At 40.2% G+C, this 20254-nt stretch overlaps 1 protein-coding gene across 2 annotated transcripts in view; it reads left to right on the top strand.

The window, feature by feature from the left end:
* ZEB1 (zinc finger E-box binding homeobox 1) overlaps window positions 1-20254 on the top strand; it is a 194598-nt gene that overhangs the window by 154957 nt on the left and 19387 nt on the right. For both annotated transcript variants that reach the window (XM_027122070.1, XM_027122069.1), the window contains exons 4-5: window positions 1388-1549; window positions 19353-19555. In XM_027122070.1, coding sequence (XP_026977871.1) covers window positions 1388-1549; window positions 19353-19555 — 365 coding nt within the window. The remainder of the gene's footprint in view (window positions 1-1387; window positions 1550-19352; window positions 19556-20254) is intronic.

Genomic DNA, 20254 nt, shown 5'->3' with positions numbered 1-20254 from the left:
TATGTCATCGGCTCTAAGTCTGTTAATAGCAGCCACCCTGAGGAGTTGGGCTACTGCTCCTGTGCAAGATTGCTTTGGTAACTGTCGAACAAAAGGATGCCCTTACATTACCATTTTAATTTTTCTTCATTAATTTTTTTGGCTGTGCTGTGTCTTTGTTGCTGCACACGGGCTTTCTCTAGTTGAGGCGAGCGGGGGCTACTCTTCGTTGCGGTGCGTGGGCTTCTCACTGCGGTGGCTTCTCTTGTTGTGGAGCACGGGCTCCAGGTGCGCGGGCTCAGTAGTTGTGGCTTGTGGGCTCTAGAGCGCGGGCTCAGTAGTTGTGGCTTGCGGGCTCTAGAGCGCAGGCTCTGTAGTTGTGGCGCACGGGCTTAGTTGCTCCGCGGCATGTGGGATCTTCCCGGACCAGGGCTCGAACCCGTGTCCCCTGCATTGGCAGGCGGGTTCTTAACCCCTGCACCACAAGGGAAGTCCCACCATTTTAAGCACCAGTTCAGTCTGCTACTTTATAAATTTAGAACTGAGTTCAGTCTGAAGTGTGTGATGAGGTCAGCCATGAGACACCCGGGGGCCACCCTGACCCAGGACAGTTAGCAGCAGTGTGGAGCAGACCCTCCTCCGGGAGGAAAAGGACGGGAACCCCAGGATACCAGTCCTGCTCTGCAAACACGGCAACGCTCTGGGCTGCCTTCTCCAAGTGAAGACGTGCTGTTAATGCTCGGAACCTTCTGACTCAGGGAAAATGCCTCTCCTGCACCCCACAATTAACATTTACTGAGGAAGAAACACAGAAAGAATAGCCCTGCCTGTATCTGAATACCAGGGTAGATAGGAAGCAATTTTATCAATTTGATACTCTTTGACTCTTATTAGAAGTCTTTCCAACTGTAGGGAACTATTAAAGCTATTTTCTGAGAAATCACATAACTGAACTGAACTTCAGAGCAGTTTGTTATTCAGAGAATGGTTCAGATTTCAAGCACAACTCCAACTAAATATGAACAGTAGGTTGCTAGGAAGGACTGAGGTTTGAGAACTACATTTTTCTCTTTTCCTGTTTTCCTTGCTTTATCATTGATTCAGAAACTAAGGATTCAGCCAACCTTCTCTGTGTCTTGTTCATCAGTAAAATGGAATAGAAGTACAACCCTAAAGCTTTCAAGGGATATCGTGACAATGTCAAGACTTTTATAACATCTTAAACTTATGAAAACGGACTTCTTAATAGATTAGAACAGAACGAGTAAATTTTTAATGTTCTGTAAATATTTCCTGCAAATTCAAGAACAGTCCTTTATTCTCTCAAGATAAACAATTTCTTATTTAGGAAAACTGTGTAACAACTTGGTGGTGAAGTTGGTTTTTATAGAGTATGCGTTTCTTCTAGTAAAAGATGATGAATGCGACTCAGATGCAGAAAATGAACAAAACCATGATCCTAACGTTGAAGAGTTCCTGCAGCAACAAGACACTGCAGTCATCTACCCCGAGGCGCCCGAGGAGGACCAGAGGCAGGGCACGCCGGAGGCCAGCGGGCACGATGAAAACGGTAACAAGCATCACGGCCGCTTTGTTCTCATCTCCAGAGGATTATTGCTTCCATTACTCTATGTGGGAACCCACTCTACTAGAGGGAACATTTTTGAAAACCAACATTTATTGCAGGTGGCTGTAGAGAGTGATCTCTTTAATGAGTGGAACACTGTGCATGGTAACAGTATAGCATTGTGTCAGTGGCCTCTCGTGTATATAGTGTGATGCCACCACATGTGCAATGCTTAGGGCAGTGCCTGGACATTGATTTCCATTCACTTACATGGTAGCAAGTAGTAGAAATGGGAACTAGGATGACCCTTAGTGCCCTTTGATTATTCTCCACTGTTCTGGCAAGAAAAGCATGGCTGTCTGGTTCAAAACATACTAATTTGGAGACAGATGGTTTTCCTGTATCTACTCTGGTCCTCTCTGATATGAACAGCCAGTATATAAAGAGTGGTAAAATACAATAATAATGCGTTCATACTCTCCTGAAAAGAAGTATGCTGTCATTCTGCCTTCCATGCACTAGAAACAGATGAAAATATTCCTGTAAGAAATTTTACACAGTATCTGTACCAAGAACTAGGAAGATGCTTGGAATATTTGAGGATATTTGAAGTATTAAGATCCTAAATCTGGTTTGGTTTTTCCAGGGTTCCCAGTTTAATGGATAGATTTAGCTTAATAGCCCAATAATCAACTTTTTAAAAGACTTTTTAGAGCAGTTTTATATTTAGAACAAAATTGTACAGAGGTGCAGAGATTTCCCATGTTCCCCCTGCCCCCCCCATTATCAACATCACTCACCAGAGCGGTACTTTTTTTTTAACCAAGGATGAACCTACATTGACACGTCATAATCACTCGAAGACCTTAATTGGCATTAGGGTTCACTCTTGGTGTTGTACGTTCTATGGCTTTGGACAAATGTACAATGACAAGTGTCCATCATTATAGTATCACACAGAGTATGTTCACTGCCCAAAAAGTCCTCTGTGCTCTGCCTATTCATCCTGCCCTCCTCCTTGCCCTGGCAACCACTGACGTTTTTATGCCTCCATAGTTTTGCCTTATCCAGGATGTCTTATAGTTGGAGTCATATAGTATATAGTCATATAGCCTTTTCAAATTGGCTTCTTTCACTTAGTTATGCATTTAACTTTCCTCTGTGTCTTTTCATGGATTGATAACTCATTTCTTCTAAACGTTGAATGATATTCCATAGTCTGGATGTACTGCATTTTATTTATCCATTCACCTACTGAAGGACACCTTGGTTGCTTCCAAGTTTTGGCAATGATGAATGAAGCTGCTGTAAACATTCGTGCACAGATTTTGGTCTGGAAATAAGTTTTCAGCTCCTTTGGGTAAATACCAAGGTGCACAATTGCTGGATTATATGATAAGAGTATGCTTAGTTCTAGAGGAAACGGCCAAACTATCATCCCGAGTGGCTGCACCACTTTCCATTCCACCAGCAATGATGAGAGTTCCTGTTGCTCCACATCATGGCCGATATTTCACGTTCTCAGTGTTCCCGATTTTGGCCATTCTAATAGTGTGTAGTGGTGTCTTGCTGTTTTAGTTTGTATTTCCCTAATGAAATATTATGTGCAGCATCTCTTCACACTTATTTGTCATCTGTATATCTTCTTTGATGAGGTGACAAAGTCCTTGGCCCATTTTTTTTATTTTTTAACTTTATATTGGAGTTAGTTGATTTACAATGTTGTGTTAGCTTCAGGTGTACAGCAAAGTTATTTAGTTATACATATACATATCTATTCTTTTTCAGATTCTTTTCCCATATAGGTCATTGCAGAGTATTGAGTAGAGTCTGCTGTGCCATGCAGTAGATCCTTGTTGGTTGTCTGTTTTATATATAGTAGTGTGCACATGTGAATCCCAATCTCCTCATTTATCCCGCCCCCGCCTTTCCCTTTTGGTAACCGTAAGTTTGTTTTCAAAGTCTGTGAGTCTGTTTCTGTTTTGTAAATAAGTTCATTTGTACTATTTTTTAGATTCCACATATAAATGATATTCTTTGATATTTATCTTTCTCTGTCTAACTTACTTAGTATGATAATCTCTAGATCCATCCATGTTGCCGCAAATGGCATTATTGCATTCTTTTTTATGGCTGAGTAATATTCCATTGTGTATATATACCTATATATATACACCACATCATCTTTATCCATTCCTCTGTCGATGGACACTTAGGTTGCTTCCATGTCCTGGCTCTTGTAAATAGTGCTGCAGTGAACATTGGGGTGCATGTACCTTTTTGAAGTATGATTTTCTCTGGATATATGCCCAGGAGATGGATTGCTGAATCATATGGTAGCTCTATTTTTAGTTTTTTAAGGAACCTCCATACTGTTCTCCATAGTGGCTGTATCAGTTTACATTCCCACCAACAGTGCAAGAGGGTTCCCTTTTCTCCACATCCTCTCCAGCATTTATTGTTTGTAGATTTTTTGATGATGGCCATTCTGAACGGTGATACCTCACTGTAGTTTTGATTCTCATTTCTCTAATAATTAGTGATGTGGAGCATCTTTTCATGTGCTTTTTGGCCATCTGTATATCTTCTTTGAAAGATAAACAAAATAGATAAACATACATTTGTATATTTGGAGAAATATACATTTCTCCAAATGTAAATATATATTTGGAGAAATGTATATTTAGATCTACTGCCCATTTTTTTGATTGGGTTGTTTGTTTTTTCGATATTGAGCTGCATGAGCTGTTTGTATGTTTTGGAGATTAAACCCTTGTTGTTCGCTTCATTTGCAAATACTTTCTCCCGTTCTGTGGGTTGTCTTCATTTTCTTTATGGTTTCCTTTGCTGTGCAAAAGCTTTTAAGTTTAATTAGGTCCCATTTGTTTATTTTTGTTTTTATTTCCGTTACTCTAGGAGGTGGATCCAAAAAGGTATTACTGCAATTTATGTCAAACAATGTTCTGCCTATGTTTTCCTCTAAGAGATTTATAGTATCCAGTCTTATATTTAGGTCTTTAATAAGTTCCGAGTTTATTTTTGTGTATGCTGTTAGAGAATGTTCTAATTTCATGCTTCTACACGTAGCTCTCCACTTTTCCCAGCACCATTTATTAAAGAGACTGTCTTTTCTCCATTGTATATTCTTGCCTCCTTTGTCATAGATTGACCATAGGGGTGTGGGTTTATTTCTGGGCTTTCTATCCTGTTCCATTTATCTGTATTTCTGTCTTTGTGCCAGTACCATATTGTTTTGATGACTGTAGCTTTATAGTATCAGTCAGCCTGATTCCTCCAGCAGCTCTGTTTTTCCTTCCCAAGTTTCCTTTGGCTATTCAGGGTCTTTTGTGTTTCCATACAGATTTTAAGGTTTTTGTTCTAGATCTGCAGAAAATGCCATTAGTTATTTGATCGGGATTGCACTGAATCTGTAGATTGCCTTGGGTATAGTATAGTCATTTTGACAATATTGATTCTTCCAATCCAAGAATATGGTATATCTTTCCATCTGTTTGTGTCATCTTCGATTTCTTTCATCAGCATCTTACAGTTTTCTGCATACGGGTCTTTTGCCTCCTTAGGTAGGTTTATTCCTAGGTATTTTATTCTTTTTTCGTGCACTGATAAATGGTATTGTTTCCTTAATTTCTCTTTCTGATCTTTCGTTGTTAGTGTATAGGAATGCAACAGATTTCTCTGCATTAATTTTGTGTCCTGCAACTTTACTGAATCCATTGACGAGCTCCAGTAGTTTTCTGGCAGCATCTTTAGGATTTTTTATGTATAGTATCATGTCATCTGCAAACAGGGACAGTTTTACTTCTTCCTTTCCAACTTGGATTCCTGCTATTTTTTTCTTCTCTGATTGCTATGGCTAAGACTTCCAAAACTAGGTTGAATAGAAGTGGTGAGAGTAGACATCCTTGTCTTGTTCCTGATCTTAGAAGAAATGCTTTCTGCTTTTCACCACTGAGTATAATGTTAGCTGTGGGTTGGTCATATATGGCCTTTATTATGTTGAGGTATATTCCCTCTATGCCCACTTTCTGGAGAGTTTTTATCTTAAATGGGTGTTGAAATTTTGCCAAACGATTTTTCTGTTGAGATGATCATATGGTTTTTTTCCTTCAATTTGTTAATGTGGTGTATCACACTGAATAATTGTGGGTACTGAAAAATCCTTGCATCCCTGGGATAAATCCCACTTGATCATGTTGCATGATCCTTTTAATGTATTGTTGGATTCTGTTTGCCAGTATTTTTTTTGTTGAGGATTTTTGCATCTATGTTGATCTACGAGATTGGCCTGTAATTTTCTTTTCTTGTGGTATCTTTGTCTGGTTTGGGTATCACGGTGATGTTGACCTCATAGAATGAATTTTGGAGTGTTCCTTCGTCTGCAATTTTTTGAAACAGTTTCAGAAGGATAGGTGTTAACTCTTCTCTAAATGTTTGATAGAATTCCCCTGTGAAGCTATCTGGTCCTGGACTTTTGTTTATTGGGAATTTTTTAATCACAGTTTCAGTTTCAGTGCTTGTGATTATTGTTCATATTTTCAATTTCTTCCTTGTTCATTTTTGGGAGATTGTACCTTTCTAAGAATTTGTCCATTTCTTCTACGTTGTCCATTATATTGGCATATAGTTGCTTGTAGTAGTCTCTTAAGATCCTCTGTATTTCTGTGGTGTGTCCATTGTAACTTCTTTTTCATTTCTAATTTTATTGATTTGACCCCTCTCCCTTTTTTTCTCAATGAGTCTGTCTAAAGGTTTATCTATTTTGTTTATCTTTTCAAAGAGCCAGCTTTTAGTTTCATTGATCTTTTCTAATGTTTTCTTTGTCTCTATTTCATTTATTTCTGCTCTGATCTTTATGATTTCTTTCCTCCTGCTAACTTTGGGGTTTTTTGGTTCTTATTTCTCTAGTTGCTTTAGGTGTAAGGTTAGGTTGTTTATTGGGGATTTTTCTTGTTTCCTGAGATAAGACTGTATTGCTATAAACTTCCCTCTTTAGAACTGCTTTTGCTGCACCCCATAGGTTTTGATCTATCTATAAGTAGATTCTTGGTTTGCGGTTACCATGAGGTTTTGATACAGCAGTCTATATATGTATATACAAGATTATTTTAAGTTGCTGGTCTCTTAATTTCAAATGCATTTCCAAATGTCCTGCATTGTACTCTCCTCTTCTCATGATTGCTGGTTTTGATAGCATGTTTGTGAGTGGATGATTTCCTACCTTTACTGTATATTTGCCTTGACCAGTCAGCTTTCCCATTCATAATTTTCTTGTTTTCTCTCATGGGCTTTTCTTTTCTGCCTAGAACAGTTTCTTTAGCCTTTGTTGTAAAGCTCGTTTGGTGGTGCCGTATTCTGTTAGCTTTTGCTTGTCTGTAAAGCTTTTGATTTCTCCATCGACTCTGAACAAGAGCCTTGCTGAGTATTCTTGGTTGTAGGTTTTTCCCTTCCACCACTTAAATATATCCTGCCACTCCATTCTGGCCTGCAGAGTTTCTGCTGAAATACCAGCTGATAACCTTATGGGGATTCCCTTGTATGTTATTTGTTGCTTTTCCCTTGTTGCTTTTGATATTTTATCTTTATCTTTCATTTTTGTCAAGTTGATTAACATGACTCTGCATATTCCTCCTTGGGTTTATCCCTTATGGGACTCTCTGCACTTCCTGGACTTAGGTGACTGTTTCCTTTCCCATGTTAAGGAAGTTTTCAACTATTATCTCTTCAAATACTTTCTCAGGCCCTTTGTCTCTCTCTTCTCCTTCTAGGACCCCTATAATGCAAACGGTGGTGCGTTTAGTGTTGTCCCAGAGGTCTCTTAGGCTGTCATTTCTTTTCATTCTTTTTTCTTTATTCTGTTCTGCAGCAGTGATTTCCACCATTCTGTCTTCAGCTCACTTATCCATCCTTCTGCATCATTTATTCTGCTATTGACTCTTTCTGGCGTATTTGTCATTTCATTTATTGTATTGTTCAACTCTGTTTGTTTTTTAAATCTTCTAGCTCTTTGTTAAACATTTCTTGTATCTTCTTGGTCTGTGCCTCCATTCTTTTTCTGAGATCTTGGATCATCTTTACTGTGAATTTGTTTTCAGGTAGATTGTCACTTCATGTAATTATTCTTTTGGGCTTTTATATTGTTCCTTCATCTGAAACATATTCCTCTGCCATCTCATTTTGTCTCACTTTCTGTGTTTGAGGTCCCACAGACCGCAGGATTGTAGTTCCTCTTGGTTCTGGCGTCTGCCCCCTGGTGAGTGAGGAATGGTCATGGGGCTTGTGCAGGCTTCCTGGTAGGAGGGACTGGTGCCTGCCCACTGGTGGGTGGAGCTGGGTCTTGTCCCTCTGGTGGCAGGGCCGTGTCAAGGGGTGTGTTTAGAGGTGGCTGCGGCTCAGGATGACTTTAGGCAGCCTGTCTGCTGATGGGTGGGGCTGTGTTCCCACCCTGCGGGTTGTTTGGCCTGAGGCGTGCCAGCACTGGAACCTAAGGGCTGTTGGGTGGGGCCAGGTCTTGGTGTCAAAATGGCGGCCTCCAGGACAGCTCATGCCAATGAGTACCCCCCGGTACCTCTGCCGCCAGTGTCCTTTTACCCACAGTGAGCCACAGCCATCCCTCACCTCCCCAGCAGACCCCTCCAAGACTAGCAGGTAGGTCTCGCCCAGGGTCCTATGAAGTCACTACTCTTTCCCATGTCCCAGCTCACATGAGACCTTATTTGTGCCCTGTGGCACAAGAGTGGTGCTTCTGTTTCCCCAGTCCTGTGGAGTTCCTGCAGTCAAGCCCCACTGGCCTTCAAAGCCAAATGCTCTGGGGGCTTCTCCTACCAATGCAAGACCTCCAGACTGGGGAGCCTGACGTGGGGCTCAGAACTCTCACTCCTGTGAGAGAACCTCTGTGATATAGTTATTTTCTAGTTTGTGGGTCAAACTAGAAAATAATTAGTATGGGATCTGATTGTATTGCGAATGTGCCCCTTCTACCATCTCGTTGTGGCTTTGTCTTTGGAAGTAGAATTATCTTTTTTGGTAGGTTCCAGCCCTTTTTTGTTGATGGTTGTTTAGCAGTTAGTTGTGATTTTTCTGTCTTTGTGAGAGGAGGTGAGCTCAGGTCCTTCTACTCCACCATCTTGTCCTCCAGGTTTACTTTAATCTCAAGTACGTATTCTTGAACTCAGTAGTTCCAGTGTTGATTTCCTGATTCTCCGTCATGAAGTTGGAGGAGGAAGGGGGCTATGATTTGGCCCATTTTTTTAATTAAATTATTTGATTTCTTAGCAGTGAGTTTTAAGAATTCTTTGTATATTTTGGATACTAGTCCTTTTTCAGATGTGTCATTTGAAAATAGTTTTCCCAGTCCATGGCTTATCTTCTAATTCTCTTTTGGTTCTCTTGTTATTGTCTTTCATGGAACAGAACTTTTTCATTTAATGAAGTCCAGCATATCAAGTATCTCTTTCATGGCTCATGCCTTTGGTATCTAAACTGGCATTACCATACCCAAGGTCACATAGGTTTTCTTCTGTTGTTGTCTGTGATCCATTTTGAGTTTTGTAAAGGGTGTAAGGTCTGTGTTTACATTTTTTTTGGGGTATGTGGATGACCAGTTGTTGCCTTTGCTTTTTGGGCTGTCTGTTCTGTTCCACTGACCCATTTGTCTGTTCTCTCACCAACAGCACACTTTCTTGATTATTATAGCTACATAGTAAGCCTTGAAGTCAGATAGTGTTGGTCTCCCAACGTTACTCTTCACCTTCAATGTTATGTTGCCTCTTCTGGGTCTCTTGCCTCTCTGTATAAACTTAGAATGTCTGTCATTATCCATAAAATAACTTGATTGGGATTACATTGACTCTGTAGACCTAGTTGGGGAGAACTGACATCTTGACAATATTGAGTCAATGTTGAGTATCCATGAACATGGAATATCTCTCCATTTATTTAGTTCTTTGATTTTATTCATCAGACTTTTGTAGTTTTACTCAAATAAATCTTATACATAATTTGTTAGATTTATGCCTAAGTATTTTTGGTGCTAGTGTAAATGGTGTTGTATCAATCAACTTTTAAATGTTTGAAGGAAATCGAGAAGGATGGTACAGAAAACAAAACAGATTCCATTGTGAAGAGTCAACTGTACCTTCCTTAAATCAGGAATCAGCTATGCAAAAGAGGAGAAAGAGAAGTTTCACTCCAGAATAGATAGGATTTCTGTAACTAATTTGGTGACAAAGGAAAAAGAAGTAGGGTACTCTAGGAATTGTTTCCTGCAGTGTGGCAAAAGGACACGTTTCTGAAAACTATAAGTAATTACCCCCGGGGACCCTGCATTTCAGCTTAATGATACGCGTTCTGTTGATCTGTTTGCATATTTGCAGAGTCCGTAGTTATTGGCATTATAATCCTGTCGGGCCTTCGTTTTCTACTTTTGTTTCTTGGTTGTTTTTCTCTTAAAGAAAATGTGATAACATTTCACCTGAAGAAGCAGTAGCTTACCATAGATATGAAAGGGAAACAGAACATTTTAAATGCAGATGTGTATAACTGTGTAACAAAGAGGATTTCAGAAAGTATCCATGAAAGAAAATAATGAAAACTAAAGAAACGTTCCATTGCATAGATCAAATAAGGTTAAACTTTGTAAAGTCCATTGTTACAAATCAATGCAGTAAAATCCCATAAAAATTGAGGCCTTAACTGTTCTGAATTAGTAAAACATTTTTTGTTTTCTTTGTCTAATTATTATTCAATATGTTTTTAATTCAGGAATTCATTACTTTTAGGTATATAATCTAATTTAACTGCTAATACAGTATTTCACAGTAGATTTTCTGTCACACCAGCAACATCTGTTTACATAGAAAAAGTGATTATCTTCAGAAGCACTTAGGTTTTTAGTGTTTTAACAGATTAAACATACCGTCTGCATGTCATAAGTTGTAAACAGGGAAACTTCAACAGATGGATTTATCACAAATTCTGGTTCAGTGGGGAACAAATCAGGAAATTTTTCACAGGTTTTATATCAGTCTGCCTACTAAAGGAAGTTTAAGATACAGAAATTTAAAATGTTTTTTAAATAAGTATATGCATGGTTACAGATACATAAAGAAATTATTGTTCAAAAAATGGTCAGATATAGGTTGGATTTTTTTAGTAGTATTGAACTGCTACCATAAGCTTATTATAGGAATTCTAAAAAGAAACATTTTTTTCCTTACATGACAAGTCTTCATTGCTAAAAAGTGAGTTTTTAAAAAATAATATTCCAGTGCTGGTTTATGAGTATGAACATTCAATAGATACTGATTTATGAAAAGAACTTGCTATTTGAATATGATAAACTTGTCATTTTATGGATATTTTGTTTACTGATTGGAAGGATTAATGAAGGTAAAGAAGAAAATAGAATAATGCAAGCAGACTGCTTATGACCCAGGAGTACAAGGAGCTTGAATCATGGAATCACACTGTGACTGTGGTACTGATGACCAAACACCTGTAACGGTGGACTCTGACGTTAGCCGCTGAGACCAGTAGGATAGACAGACAGTCTGGCAAGGAGAGTGTCCCAAATGTTGATCTCCCACTTGTCTGTACAAATAGGAAATTGATACTAGACAAAATATAACTTGATTTCCCCCCAAAATGTCCTCATGTGGCTACTCTAGTCCCCAAATAAGGGGGGGTCATGCCAGAGTCATCACTAGGAGAAAACACTCTGGTTCCAGGTGACTTGCGAACTGCTAACAAACAAACAAACAGCATCAACCACGGGGGTCTTGGTTGTTTGGTTTTATTTGTATATTTGATACATATTTCGGCGTATTTAGCTGTGTAGTGTCAGGTGCTCAGCTTAGTATTTGCAGGCCTGCCCTTAAGCAAGACATTTAATTTACATAGACTTGAATTTCAATAATGGGGCCACATGTTTATGAAGCATTTGAAGAATGTTCCGAAACTTTCTTTGGTGGTCTTTTTCTGTAAGAAATCCAAAATGAAGGGAAGATGATATTTACAACAAGCTGTCACTTACGAACTTATTTCTTTGAAGAAATACATCAAATATGGAAATCTACTCTTAGTTAAATATTAATTGGCCAAAGAAGTATTACATTTTTAGAATTGGCAGGCTTAGATGGTTCCATATATAAAAAATATCTAGTTCACTCCACAAACTACAGTTCATCCATAATGCCCTTATTTTCTGAAAGCTATCGTAAGAGTCACCCAGCTAAAACTATACAGAAAATGTGCTGGTGTGTTTCAGGAGGAAAAAGAACATGAAGAGCCGTGCAGGGGGCGTCTCAGGGGGCCAGGCCTGGTCTGGCCCCGACTCTTTTGGTCTGAACTCGGGCACAGGGCCACACCTACCTGCAAGGGAGTCTTAGAAACATAGTCCGGGTGCTGCTTACTCTCCAAGGACTATAACTAGAGTGTCGTTTTTCTCTAATTAACCTTGAAAACGAAGAGAAGAAATATGTTTTAGTGAAAAAGTCACACAGCACGCGTTTGACTTCTGACTTCATCGTTTACTGGCTGTGTGATTTGGAAGTTATTTAGCCTTTTCTGGGCCTCACGTTCTCTCTTTATAAAATAGAGGGGGAGATCAGTGTGTTGTTTTGAGGATCAAATACAAAGCATAATAATGTCTGGTACATACCAGAGGACCTTGGTGGTAGCTTTGGTAATTTTTTTATAACATCTTTATTGGCGTATGATTGCTTTACCGTGGTGTGTTACTTTCTGCTGTATAACAAAGTGAATCAGTTATACATATACGTACATTCCCATATCTTCTCCCTCCCACCCTCCCTATCCCACCCCTCGAGGTGGACACAAAGCACCGAGCTGATCTCCCTGTGCTATGCGGCTGCTTCCCACTAGCTATCTACCTTACATTTGGTAGTGTATATATGTTGATGCCACTCTCTCATGTTGTCCCACCCAGCTTACCCTTCCCCCTCCCTGTGTCCTCAAGTCCCTTCTCTATGTCTGCATCTTTATTCCTGTACTTGGACTTGTTTTTCTCTTTCTGACTCACTTCACTCTGTTTGACAGACTCTATCTAGGTCCATCCACCTCACTACAAATAACTCAATTTCATTTCTTTTTGTGGCTGAGTAATATTCCATTGTATATATATGTGCCACATCTTCTTTATCCATTCATCTGTCGATGGACACTGAGACTACTGCTTCCATGTCCTGGCTATTGTAAATAGAGCTGCAATGAACAGTGTAGGTATTACATGACTCTTTTTGAATTATGGTTTTCTCAGGGTATATGCCCAGTAGTGGGATTGCTGGGTCATATGGTAGTTCTATTTTTAGTTTTTTAAGGAAACTCCATAATGTTTTCCATAGTGGCTGTATCAATATACATTCCCACCAACAGTACAAGAGGGTTCCCTTTTCTCCACACCCTCTCCAGCACTTATTATTGGTAGATTTTTTGATGATGGCCGTTCTGACTGGTGTGAGGTGATACCTCATTGTAGTTTTGGTTTGCATTTCTCTAGTAATTGGTGATGTTGAGCATCCTTTCATGTGTTTGTTGGCAATCTGTGTATCTTCTTTGGAGAAATGTCTATTTAGGTCTTCTGCCCAGTTTTGGATTGGGTGGTTTGTTTTTTTGATATTGAGCTGCATGAGCTGCTTGTAAATGTTGGAGATTAATCCTTTGTCAGTTGCTTCATTTACAAATATTTTCTCCCATTCTGAGGGTTGTCTTTTCACCTTATGGCTTCCTTTGCTGTGCAAGTTTTAAGTTTCATTAGGTCCCATTTGTTTATTTTTGTTTTAATTTCCACTTCTCCAGAAGGTGTGTCAAAAAGGATCTTGCTGTGATTTATGTCATAGAGTGTTCTGCCTATGTTTTCCTCTAAGAGTTTTATAGTGTCTGGCCTTACATTCTTTAATCTATTTTGAGTTTATTTTTGTGTATGGTGTTAGGGAGTGTTCTAATTTCATTCTTTCACATGTAGCTGTCCAGTTTTCCCAGCACCACTTTATTGAAGAGGCTGTCTTTTCTCCATTGTATTCTTGGTTCCTTTTATGAAAATTAAGGGGACCATATGTGCATGGGTTTATCTCTGCTCTTTCTTTCCATTGATCTATATTTCTGGTTTTGTGCCAGTACCATACTGTCTTGATTACTGTAGCTTTGTAGTATAAGTCTGAAGTCCAGGAGCCTGATTCCTCCAGCTCCATTTTTCTTTCTCAAGACTGCTTTGGCTATTCGGGGTCTTTTGTGTTTCCATACAAATTGTGAAATTTTTTGTTCTAGTTCTGTGAAAAATGCCATTGGTAGTTTGATAGGGATGGCGTTGAATCTGTAGATTGCTTTGGGTAGTATAGTCATTTTCACAGTGTTGATTCTTCCAATCCAAGAACATGGTATATCCCTCCATCTGTTTGTATCATATTTAATTTCTTTCATCAGTGTCTTATACTTTTCTGCATACAGGTTTTTTGTCTCCTTAGGTAAGTTTATTCCTAGGTGTTTTATTCTTTTTGTTGCAATGGTAAATGGGAGGAATGCAAGAGACTTCTGTGCATTAGTTTTGTATCCTGCTGCTTTACCAAATTCACTGATTAGCTCTCGTAGTTTTCTGGGAGCATCTTTAGGATTAGGATTCTCTATGTATAGTATTACGTCATCTGCGAACAGTGACAGCTTTACTTCTTTTCCGATTTGGATTCCTTTTATTTCTTCTTCTTCTCTGATTGCTGTGGCTAAAACTTACAAAACTATATTGAATAATAGTGGTGAGAGTGGACACCCTTGTCTTGTTCCTGATCTTAGAGGAAATGGTTTCAGTTTTTCACCATTGAGAATGATGTTGGCTGTGGGCTTGTCATATTATGGCCTTCATTATGTTGAGGTAAGTTCCCTCTATGCCTACTTTCTGGAGGGAAATGGGTGTTGGGTGTTGAATTTTGTCGAAAGCTTTTTCTCTTTCAGTTTGTTAATAGGATGTATCACATTGACTGATTTGCCTATACTGAAGAATCCTTGCAATCCTAGAAAAAACCCCAACTGATCATGGTGAATGATCCTTTTAATGTGCTGTGGATTCTGTTTGCTAGTATTTTGTTGAGGATTTTTGCACCTATGTTCATCAGTGGTGTTGGCCTGTAGTTTTCTTTCTTTGTGACATCTTTGTCTGGTTTGGGTATCAGGGTGAGGGTGGCCTTGTAGAATGAGTTTGGGGAATGTTCCTCCCTCAGAAGAGTTTAACAAGGTTAGGTGTTAGCTCTTCTCTAAATGTTTGATAGAATTCACCTGTAAAGTCATCTGGTCCTGGGCTTTTGTTTGTTGGAAGATTTTTAATCACAGTCTCAATTTCAGTGCTTGTGATTGGTCTGTTTATATTTTCTATTTCTTCCTGGTTCAGTCTTGGCAGGTTGCGCATTTCTAAGAATTTGTCCATTTCTTCCAGGTTGTCCATTTTATTGGCATATAGTTGCTTGTAGTAATCTCTCATGATCCTTTGTATTTCAGCAGTGTCACGTGTCTCCTTTTTCATTGCTAATTCTATTGAGTCTTCTCCCTTTTTTTTCTTGAAGAGTCTGGCTAATAGTGTATCAATTTTGTTTATCTTCTCAAAGAACCAGCTTTTAATTTTACTGATCTTTGCTACTGTTTCCTTCATCTCTTTTTCATTTATACCTGATCTGATGTTTATGAGTTCTTTCCTTCTGCTAACTTTTGGATTTTTTTGTTCTTCTTTCTCTAATTGCTTTAGGTGTAAGGTTAGGTTGTTTATTTGAGATGTTTCATGTTTCTTGAGGTAGGATTGTATTGCTATAAACCTCCCTCTTAGAACTGCTTTTTGCTGCATCCCATAGGTTTTGGGTCATTGTGTTTGGGCCGTTGTGTTTTCACTGTCATTGTTTCTAGGTATTTTTGGATTTCCTCTTTGATTTCTTTAGTGATCTTAGTTATAGTTATTTAGTAGCGTATTGTTTAGCCTCCATGGTTTTTTTTCCCCTGTAATTCATATCTAATCTCATAGCATTGTGGTCAGAAAAGATACTTGATATAATTTCAGTTTTCTTAAACTTACCAAGGCTTGATTTGTGACCCAAGGTATGATCTATCCTGGAGAATGTTCCACGAGCACTTGAGAAGAAAGTGTATTCTGTTGTTTTTGGATGGAATGTCCTATAAATATCAATTAAGTCCATCTTGTTTAATGTATCATTTAAAGCTTGTGTTTCCTTATTTATTTTCATTTTGGATGATCTGTCCATTGGTGAAAGTGGGGTGTTAAAATCCCCTACTATGATTGTGTTACTGTTGATTTCCCCTTTATGGTTGTTAGCATTTGCCTTACGTATTGAGGTGCTCCTGTGTTGGGTGCATAAATATTTACGATTGTTATTATCTTCTTCTTGGATTGATCCCTTGATCATTATGTAGTGTTCTTCTTTGTCTCTTGTGTCTATTTCATAGGAGAATTGCTACTCCAGCTTTCTTTTGATTTCCATTTGCATGGAGTATCATTTTCCATCCCCTCACTTTCAGTCTGTATGTGTGCCTAGGTCTGAAGTGGGTCTCTTGTAGACAGCATATATATGGGCCTTGTTTTTGTATCCATTCAGCCAGTCTATGTCTTTTGGTTGGAGCATTTAATCCATTTACGTTGAAGCTAGTTATAGATATGTATGTTCCTATTACCATTTTCGTAATTGTTTTGGGTTTGTTATTGTAGGTCTTTTCCTTCTCTTGTGTTTCCTGCCTAGAGAAGTTCCTTTAGCATTTGTTGTAAAGCTAGTTTGGTGGTGAATTCTCTTAGCTCTTGCTTGTCTGTAGAGGTTTTAATTTCTCTTATCGAATCTGAATGAGACCCTTGCTGGGTAGAGTACTCTTGGTTGTAGGTTTTTCCCTTTCATCACTTTAAATATGTCCTGCCACTCCCTTCTGGCTTGCAGAGTTTCTGCTGAAAGGTCAGCTGTTAACCTTATGGGGATTCCCTTGTGTGTTATTTGTTGTTTTCCCCTTGCTGCTTTTAATATATTTTCTTTGTATTTAATTTTTTCGAGTTTAATTAACGTGTGTCTTGACATGTTTCTGTATGGGACTCTGCGCTTCCTGGACTTGATTATTTCCTACATTAGGGAAGTTTTCAGCTATAATCTCTTCAAGTATTTTCTTGGACATCCCTTTCTTTTTCTCCTCTTCTTCTTCTGTCCTCAATTCATTTCATTCTTTTTTCTGCTCTGTGGTAGTTATTTCCACTATTTTATCTTCCATGTCACTTATCTGTTTTTCATTGTCTGTTTGCTCTTTAGTTCTTCTAGGTCCTTGTTAAACGTTTCTTGTATTTTCTCCATTCTATTTCCAAGATTTTGGATCATCTTTACTATCATTACTCTGAATTCTTTTTCAGGTCGACTGCCTATTTCCTCTTCACTTGCTTGGTCTGGTGGGTTTTTACCTTGCTCTTTCATCTGCTGTGTGTTTCTCTGTCTTCTCACTTTACTTAACTTGCTGTTTTGGGGGGTCTCCTTTTCGCAGGCTGCATGTTCGTAGTTCCCGTTGTTTTTGGTGTCTGCCCGCAGTGGGTAAGGTTGATTCAGGGGTTGTGTAGGCTTCCTGGTGGAGGGGACTAGTGCCTGTGTTCTGGTGGATGAGGCTGGATCTTGTCTTTCTGCTGGGCAGGAGGACCATGTCCAGTGGTGTGTTTTGGGGTGTCTGTGGACTTATGATTTTAGGCAGCCTCTCTACTTACGATTTTAGGCAGCCTCTCTGCTAATGGGTTGGGTTGTTCCTGTCTTGCTAGTTGTTTGGCATGGCCTGTCGAGCACTAGAGATTGCTGGTCATTGAGTGGAGCTGAGTCTTAGCGTTGAGATGGAGATCTCTGGGAGAGCTTTCGCTGACTGATATTATGTGAAGCCGGGAGGTCTCTGGTGGACCAGTGTCCTGAACTCAGCTCTCCCACCCCAGAGGCACAGGCCTGACACCCAGCTGGAGCACCAAGACCCTGTCAGCCACACAGCTCAGAAGAAAAGGGAGGAAAAAAAAGAAAAAAGAAAAGAAAGTTAATAAAATAAGAAGTTTTTAATTATTAAAAATGAATTAAAAAGTAATTTAAAAAAAAGGGGAAAGAAAGAATAGAGCAACCAAACCATAAAACAAGTCCCCCAATTATAACAAGTGCTCAAAACTATACTAGACAGACAGAACCGTAGGACAAATGGTAAAGCAAAGCTGTACAGACAAAATCACACAAAGAAGCAGACACATATACACACTCACAAAAAGAGAAAAAGAAAAATATCTAAAAGGAAGAGAGCAACCAAATCAATAAAAAATCTACCAGTGGGCTTCCCGGGTGGCGCAGAGGTTGGGAGTCCGCCTGCCGATGCAGGGGACGCGGGTTCATGTCCCGGTCCGGGAAGATGCCACATGCCGCGGAGCGGCTGGGCCCGTGAGCCATGGCTGCTGGGCCTGCGCGTCCGGAGTGGCCACAACAGTGAGAGGCCTGCGTACCGCAAAAAAAAAAAACCCAGTGATAACAAGCTCTAAACACTGAACTAAGATAAACATAAAACCAAACCCAAGTCTACAGTTGCTCCCAAAGTCCACCTCCTCCATTTGGGATGATATGTTGTGTAATCAGGTATTTCACAGATGCAGGTACATCATGTTGATGGTGGACATTTAATCCGCTGCTCCTGAGTCTGCTGGGAGAGATTTCCCTTTCTCTTCTTTGTTCTCACAGCTCACAGGGGCTCAGCTTTGGGTTTGGCCCTGCCTCTGAGTGTAGGTCGCTGGAGGGCGTCTGTTCTTCGCTCAGACAGGACGGGGTTAAAGGAGCCGCTGATTCGGGGGCTCTGGCTCACTCAGGCCAGGGGGAGGGAGGGGCACAGAGTGCGGGGCGGGCCTGCGGCCGCTGGTGCAGGATGTTGCACCAACCTGAGGCGCGCCGTGCGTTCTCCCGGGGGAGTTGTCCCTGGATCCCGGGACCCTGGCAGTGGTGGGCTCCTGGGAGGGAGGTGTGGATAGTAACCTGTGCTCGCACACAGGCTTCTTGGTGGCGGCAGCAGCCTTAGCGTCTCTGGCGTCCGCGCTTTTAGCCGCGGCTCACGCCCGTCTCTGGAGCTTCTTTAAGCAGCGCTCTTAATCCCCTCTCCTCGCGCACCAGGAAACAATGGTCTCTTACCTCTTTGGCAGGTCCAGACTTTTCCCCGGACTCCCTCCCGGCCAGCCGTGGCGCACTAACCCCCTGCAGGCTGCGTTCATGCCGCCAACCCCAGTCCTCTCCCTGCGCTCCGACCGAAGCCCGAGGCTCAGCTCCCAGCCCCACCCGCCCTGGCGGGTGAGCAGACGAGCCTCTCGGGCTGGTGAGTGCCGGTCGGCACCGACCCTCTGTGCAGGAATCTCCCCGCTTTGCCCTCCGCACCCCTGTGGCTGCGCTCTCCTCCGCCACTCGCAGTCTCCGCCCGCGAAGGGGCTTCCTAGTGTGTGGAAACCTTACCTCCTTCGCAGCTCCCTCCCCCTGGTGCAGATCCCGTCCCTATTCTTTTGTCTCTATTTTTCCTTTTTTCTTTTGCCCTACCCAGGTACATGGGGGGTTTCTTGCCTTTTGGGAGGTCTGAGGTCTTCTGCCAGCATTCAGCAGGTGTTCTGTAGGAGCTGTTCCACGTGTAGATGTATTTCTGGTGTATCTGTGGGTAGGAAGGTGATCTCCACGTCTTACTGTTCCGCCATCTTGACAGTCTGTCCTGGCAATATTTTTTTAACGTTTCAACTTTAAAATATATGATCCTTCTTTTACAGGTACACCAGATGCATTTTCCCAGTTACTCACCTGCCCATATTGTGACAGAGGATATAAACGCTTTACCTCTCTGAAAGAACACATTAAATATCGCCATGAAAAGAACGAAGACAACTTCAGTTGCTCCCTGTGCAGTTACACCTTTGCGTACAGAACCCAGCTCGAACGTCACATGACCTCCCACAAATCAGGAAGAGATCAAGTAAGTGGAATGACTGCATTCACGAAATTTCCACACTGAGAACTCACCCCTCCACAGAAGGCGAGGGTTTTAATATACTGAAAAATTTAGGGGATGTGTCTGGTCTACAGCCTTATGAAAAGGAAAGTGATTATTCATTTGGATTATCTGGTCATTTCTGATTTTAAAAGCACATATGAACACTATGTTAGAGGTAACTAAGTTTTCTTTTTCAGGTAGGTCCCTTTCATCTCAATTTAATTGTTTTGCTTATACCATAACAAATATTTCTCTTACGTTTAGGATTTCAGAATACATACTACTGGAATGTTCAGTGTAGAGAAAATAACTGATTACATAAACTGCATGCCTCTAAAAATCTAAAGTTTAGACTCTAAACCATTTTTAATCTGAAGATTCAATTTTCATATGGTTTATTCTACTTGTTTCACTTTGCCTCAATTTCTAGAAGCATAGACCAAGACTATCCTGTAAGTGTAAGTTATATTTAAATTGTTGGCTCTGTACTTAAGTACAGGTTAAAGTTAAAGAAGCTTTTGCCAGTTGTCCTTTTATAAGATCCTGATAACTATCAACTGCAAGTAATGAAATTTAGCTACTTAATTCTAGATTTAAAAGTCAAGTAAATATTCAGCTGCACAGGGTATGTTGAGGCTATGTCCAGTTTCTTATATCCAAGGATGTGAACATCTGTCCACC

Source organism: Aethalodelphis obliquidens, unplaced genomic scaffold (genome assembly GCF_003676395.1).
Source record: "Aethalodelphis obliquidens isolate GAN/ISIS:26980383/991018 unplaced genomic scaffold, ASM367639v1 scaffold23, whole genome shotgun sequence".
Classification (NCBI taxonomy): Eukaryota; Metazoa; Chordata; class Mammalia; order Artiodactyla; family Delphinidae; genus Aethalodelphis; species Aethalodelphis obliquidens.
The sequence above is the reverse complement of the archived record's forward strand: the minus strand, read 5'-3'. Positions and strand labels throughout refer to the sequence as shown.